The sequence below is a fragment of the Lottia gigantea genome (assembly GCF_000327385.1).
Source record: "Lottia gigantea unplaced genomic scaffold LOTGIsca_4, whole genome shotgun sequence".
Lineage (NCBI taxonomy): Eukaryota > Metazoa > Mollusca > Gastropoda > Lottiidae > Lottia > Lottia gigantea.
The window spans coordinates 3,420,042-3,426,516 of NW_008709379.1; the positions used below are offsets into that span (position 1 = coordinate 3,420,042).

The window sequence follows — 6,475 nt, forward strand, 5'->3', positions numbered from 1 at the left end:
TTCCAACTGTCGAGGGATCTTAACGTGCACAGCCTGTAGCACACGGGGCCTCGGTTTATTGTCCCATCCGAACGACTAGACGCTTTTTCCATGTCAGCCCCTCTAACCTGCATCACTGACAGGGGGAAACCGGGTTGAAAAATCCGAAGGTATTATCTCGACCTATGCCGGGACTGAACCCTGGACCTTAAGGTTAACGGACTTTCTAAACGTGTGAGGTATTAGAACCTATCGGACTAACCTTAGACAAGGTCAAGGGCACAATGATTATCAACCAATGAAATCTAAAGAATCTACTTCCGGTAATGGCTGCGCCCATTGAAAGCATGGCTAAGTAAACATTAACTTATTTTTGTTTTGTATTTTGTTATAAAAGGCTATAATAACTATCAAACAACACTATTTATTGCTGTATGATATAGGTCTTATACTTATATATTCTTTACATCTATCAATCTACACAATCTAACAAAATTTAACAAATTTTCTGCATGAAATTTATAAAACATGGTTTGTTTACTTTTGTGTTTTAATCAGTGCTTAGCACGTGTTGAAATAGTCGTTCCAGTGTAGCTATCATCGCCTTATAGTTTCTCTGGGGTTTTGGAACACCTAATTGGAATGAAAATTTCTATAGAAAACATTTAGATTTCACCTAGTTATAAAGTGGGAACATGTGCATGCATTCAATAATGCAATAATGTGATACAATTCAATTTAGAACTCATTTCTTAGTGGCCAGGGATTAGACTGCTGTAGCAATAGTCACTTTCTACACGCTATGTTGTTTAGCCAGAGTATAGAACAATAATTTTAATGTTTGTTGTACACTCACAGATCAAAGAAATTAAGTGAAATGGAGGTTGATGACTTTATGAAATATGGTTTTGATTCAAGTGATGAGTCGTCTTCAGAAGAAAGTCTTGAGAAAGTCGTAGTTAAACCTGATACTAAAATTAAAAAGAAAGATAAGAATGCCAAGAAAAAAATAAAGGCAGAGTGAGTAAAGGTTACTGTGTATTACTTGTTAGCCAGGCAGCATATGTTTTCTAGTTTTGCATGAACAACTACTATGGCAGATTAGTATGTCATATGTTTTCTAGTTTTGCATGAACAACTACTATGGCAGATTAGTATGTCATATGTTTTCTAGTTTTGCATGAACAACTACTATGGCAGATTAGTATGTCATATGTTTTCTAGTTTTGCATGAACAACTACTATGGCAGATTAGTATGTCATATGTTTTCTAGTTTTGCATGAACAACTACTATGGCAGATTAGTATGTCATATGTTTTCTAGTTTTGCATGAACAACTACTATGGCAGATTAGTATGTCATATGTTTTCTAGTTTTGCATGAACAACTACTATGGCAGATTAGTATGTCATATGTTTTTTGAAAGAGTCAATGATGAATTTATTTGTATATATTTTCTTCTTCAAATAGACCTAAAGCAACAGAGAAATGTTTGAAACCCAAGCAGAAAACATTAGACAGACTAAAAGAACAAGATCCAGAATTCTTCAAATTTCTGCAATCAGAAGATAAAGAACTATTGGAGGATTTTGAATCTGGCGATGATGAATCTGATGATGATGATAAGGTTAATGATGATGATGACAATGATGAAGAAGATGAAGATTTAAAGAAATTTGAGGAAGATATATTAGCTCAATCTGATGATGATGATGAGAGAGATTCTGATGAAGAACAGTTCCATAAACCTCTATCAAAATTAGAGGTATTTTATATTATTTTTTTATAAGTGTAGCTTACTTATGTATAGAAAGAAAGATTTTTTTTTTTGATTTTTAAGATTTAAATTTAAAAGCTTCTTGATTTATTGGCTAATTTTAAGAGTTTTTTCTTATTGTTGCTTGAGTGAATGACTTAAAAACAACTAAAAGTATGCTTAAAATGATTTAAATTGCACTATCTGAAGTTTAGATGACTTTGATCAGTCTTCATTCTCACCAAAAGATGGAAAGTAGAAAGGTAATTTACACATGATTTTATTCTAATAGGTGGCCAGTGATGAAAGTGATGATGATTCTGGTGATGAAATGAAAGAAACAAGTCAGATCCGAAGAGGAGAAAAACAAGTTTCATTGACTATGATTAAACAGTGGAATGAAAATATACAGGTAGTTATATTTATTTATTTATTTACTCCTTGTTCCTTTCAGTCATTCACATTGATACATGATGTATCAATGCCCCTAGTGTATATTTTATACATTTATTATTATATGATATATACCTTAGCAGCCTGTGAAGTGGTCTTTACATCACATAATTTTAATCTAATACATCTATACATATGTTTATGTAACTTGGAATTTAAGGTATATGATGTTTTATTATATTCACAGTTTCACACTCTATGTTTAAAGGGTTATAAAGATTTTCATGTCAACCAATTTTAAGAATTTGAAAATAGGCTTGGCATTATAAGGAAACTGACGTTGTATTTTGTAGAAACAACCAACTATTGGTGTATTTAGAGAAATGGTTCAAGCATTTAAGGCAGCTGTTAGATCAACAAGTAAATCAGATGAAGTAACAATATATCATGTTGAAGGTGGTGTTGGTAAGTACATGTTTACTCTGATTACTTCACTCATTCATTGATTTTACGAATTTTTCCTTAGAGATGTGGTAAATCAAACTTCAACCTTTCAAGTGTCACTGTTACACTTCACGTCAATATCTAATAATGGATATACTATATTCAAATTTGATAAAACATTAATTGATTGATTTAGGTAATATTTTAGTGTTGTCATGGATTATTCACTTAAAACATATCTGTCAGATACTGCACATGTGGTCATATGTCAATTTCATTGTTTATATGCATGCCAACTGGAAAATGATTTTAGATGTGTCTTTTAATGTGTCAACTTAAACTGACATTATTACATAGTATGGTTTGTTTGTAAAAGGCCTCATGTGAATAATTGATTTAACTATTTATATTGTTGACAGTATTTAATGGTATAGTAAAGATGTGTTTAATGGAAATTGTACCAGCATTACAACAATTACTACATCAACCTAATCTTCAATCACTAACTGAGGTACCTAGTCTCAGTAAAGGCAAAAATTGGAGTAAGATCAAGGCCTCCGTCAAGTCATACCTAGTTGATCTACTGAAGGTAATGCTTTTGAAAGTTTCATACATTTTTGTACAGTATATGTAAACCGGGAGACAGGAAGTTCTATTTGCACCATTCCAATTTTCTTCCTGTGGCTTTGGTTCCTGTAAGTCTGTATTTGGTCAGAAAATGACAAAACTAATGGAAATATTTGCTTTCTATAGTATGGTGCATAGGTCTAGCAAATAGCCTACATGGAGATTCTTCATCATTTTCTACCCCATCTCCATTCAATGTTAAAGATCTTAGTGCTTCAGTCTGCGCATATGCAATATTCCTCAACAAATGGAATTTTAAAACATGCGAGTGTATAGCTGTAGCTGTCTTGGCAAATTTCTCTCATTGCACACTGCATGACTTAGGGTGTCATATTGTCATTCATTAAGTCAATTTGATATTGTAAAGAATTTTTATATAGAAATGTTGTTTTCTTTGTTATAGTTGATATCATCAATATCTGAACCTGCTATGATTAATGTCTTATTAAAACATTTACATAAAATGGTACCATTATGTTCAGTGTTTGTTAGAATAGCTAAAAAACTTGTAAAGGTAAGTTACGTAAGCAATATGATTAGATGCAAATGGTCTGTATTCTCATCCATGATCTGATGAAATGGTTATGCATCTCATGTTCTGGATCATATATAATATTCAACCTACCTAATGCTCCGTTCACTAAATAACGGATTAAAATACAATGTTTTCAATATGTCTGATTCACTAATACTGAAACAATGTTGGTGTAGATACATTAAAATATTCCTTTGGATATGGACTATCTAAAAAATTGTGTTTAAAAAAAATGATATATGTTTTATTCTGTGTGTGTCTACATGCCTTACCTTTATTTTAGAAATGTATAGAAATTTGGTCAACTGGTGAAGAAACATCTCGAGTTTTAGCATTCTTATGTATCAATAAAATGATAGGTTTATTATCAGATCATTTACTGGAGCCCAGTTTAAAGGTATGTACTTTTCAATATTTTGATATCTGGAATTATTTGTTTATTTTAATCACATTGAAAATAGAAAGAAAACATTCATTCAAATTCTCTTGAGCTAATTTTATGCAACCAAAACTCATTATCATGATAAATTGTTCGTCTTTAATAACAATTATTTAATTACTTTCAGATGTAGGGAAACATCATCTTTGCATATTGTCCTTTTTTTCAGCAAATGTATTTAGCCTTCGTAAAGAATTGTAAGTTTACTTCACCTACAACTTTACCATTGATCAACTTTATGCAGCTGTCTTTGGTTGAGATATTTCTCATTGACTCAGTGTTGGCATATCAATATGCCTTTATCTATATTCGACAGTTAGCTATACATCTTAGAAATGCCATCACAGTTAAAAAGAAGGTCAGTATTCTCATTAGCTCTTAAAGGGAATTTAAAACTAATTAATTGAAAAAAATTGTCACTGTCTATAATTTCTGAATTTAGAAAGGTTTCTATAAGAGAAAAGCATAACTAATCAGTTTTGTGCAATATTGGCTATTCATTCTTCACTGATTTGAAATCTGTGTTACTAGATGTATGGCTTTATATTTATTGACCCCACATTTAATTTATTCTAAATTAGGAAACTGTACAAGCTGTATATAACTGGCAGTTTATTCATTGTATTGGTTTATGGGTAAAGTTACTTGGTACCTCATCACCTAGTGATGTCCTACAACCATTGATATACCCTCTTACTCAAACTATTATAGGAACAGCGAAGTAAGATACTCATTTTTGTAATTAATTTAAATGTGATACTTGAAATATAACAGTAGTATCATGGATTAAATTATTTTGTGAAATAAAATGAGAATGATCCTTTCTGCTCTCTATTTGGCTGAAGGGAATGGAAGATATTTTATACCATGTCCATTCACAGCCTTGATGGCAAAAATATGTTATTCATGTATGATAATTATATCATTTTCCAAACCTGAAGAAGTATTTTAAATGAAGATTGACTGTATTCTCTGTTGTTTCACTATAAAGATGATTATTTTTTCAGGTTACAGCCCACTAGCAAGTTTTATCCATTAAGCTTCCATTGTGTACGGGCTCTCACTCTATTATCTGATACGACAAACACATACATACCAGTTTTACCCTTTTTATTAGAAGTAAGTTTTATTTTAATATTTACATTTACATACACAATTACTGAATACATTTATGTTTATATCTGTAACAATCTATTGAATACATGTTATATTACATTTACATACTATTGTATACATTTACATTTAAAAACATTGAATAATTGTTTCTTTACACACACAAAAACCAAATACATGCATATATACATATACACTTAAAATAATTGTATATTTATATTTACATACACACTGTAAATGCTTATATGTTTACATTTCTTATAATACACAAATCCTTGTTTAACAAAATTTTACAAAAATATTACAATTTCAACTTGTTAGAAAAAATTGGGGTACAGATTACTCCTCCAGGTACAAACTTTCAGGATTCCATGGGATTAGAAGAAGGATTGGGACCAAGTAAGAGAATAGATCCAGTAAACTTGAAAGATGCATTAACAGTTGGCTCAGAGGGCTCACTTGTGACTGGCAGAATCTGTGATCAACTGAATTTTTCTTCACTGCTAGCAACTGAAGCATCATCCAAGAGAAATTGATTGTGTGCTGAACACTTACGACTGAAAAATCCTCCTCCTTTTTGATAAAATTGGCTCTTGTCATTGACCTGAATGATCCAAATTGAGAACATCCCATTGATCACTATTAGTCTGTCAATTTAGTCAACTGTTATAATATACAACCATAATGTTAGGTAATTGCTGTGATTCCTGTGGGCATTTGCTTTTTTCGATTCCAAGTTAAATGACCTTGATCTTGTTGTCTTTTTATTAGCATTGTCTTCAATGTTAAATCATTCCTGATTTTAACCCTCTTCAAAGTAAATTTTGAAGAATGCAAATGTAAATCACTGTATATGTAAGCATGAACAAGTCGTTTTTTGACTTGAACACCCACAATCAGAAAGAAATACATACTTGTATTTACATCTGCTCTAAAAGTAACAGAAGTAGGAAGGATAGTATACGAATAAAGAGATACTAATCCTTTGTGGTCTGATTAAATATACACCTATTAAATAATAGTTTCCTCCCTTAGACTGAAAATGATGTCTGGCCTATTCTATGACTGCAAGCTTGATAAGTTGTAAACTCTTGAAATCAGTCTAATTGCACATGTTTTCATAAAGTTTGGTATCTAAAGTTTATTTTTGTCTACTGTTACCTATGATAAACTATTGTGCAGACACAG

The 6,475-nt window shown here is 31.2% G+C and overlaps 1 protein-coding gene across 1 annotated transcript; it reads left to right on the forward strand.

The window, feature by feature from the left end:
• Positions 1–837: 837 nt before the first annotated feature.
• On the forward strand, positions 838–5,823 carry LOTGIDRAFT_228789 (hypothetical protein; the record flags this gene model as incomplete). Its single annotated transcript, XM_009059776.1, has 11 exons — positions 838–999; positions 1,451–1,745; positions 2,029–2,148; positions 2,483–2,594; positions 2,993–3,162; positions 3,604–3,714; positions 4,019–4,132; positions 4,344–4,532; positions 4,756–4,895; positions 5,182–5,293; positions 5,653–5,823. The coding sequence occupies exons 1-11, from the start codon at positions 857–859 to the stop codon at positions 5,821–5,823; spliced, it is 1,677 nt and encodes a 558-aa protein (XP_009058024.1). The 5' UTR covers positions 838–856.
• Between the last annotated feature and the right edge of the window lie 652 nt (positions 5,824–6,475).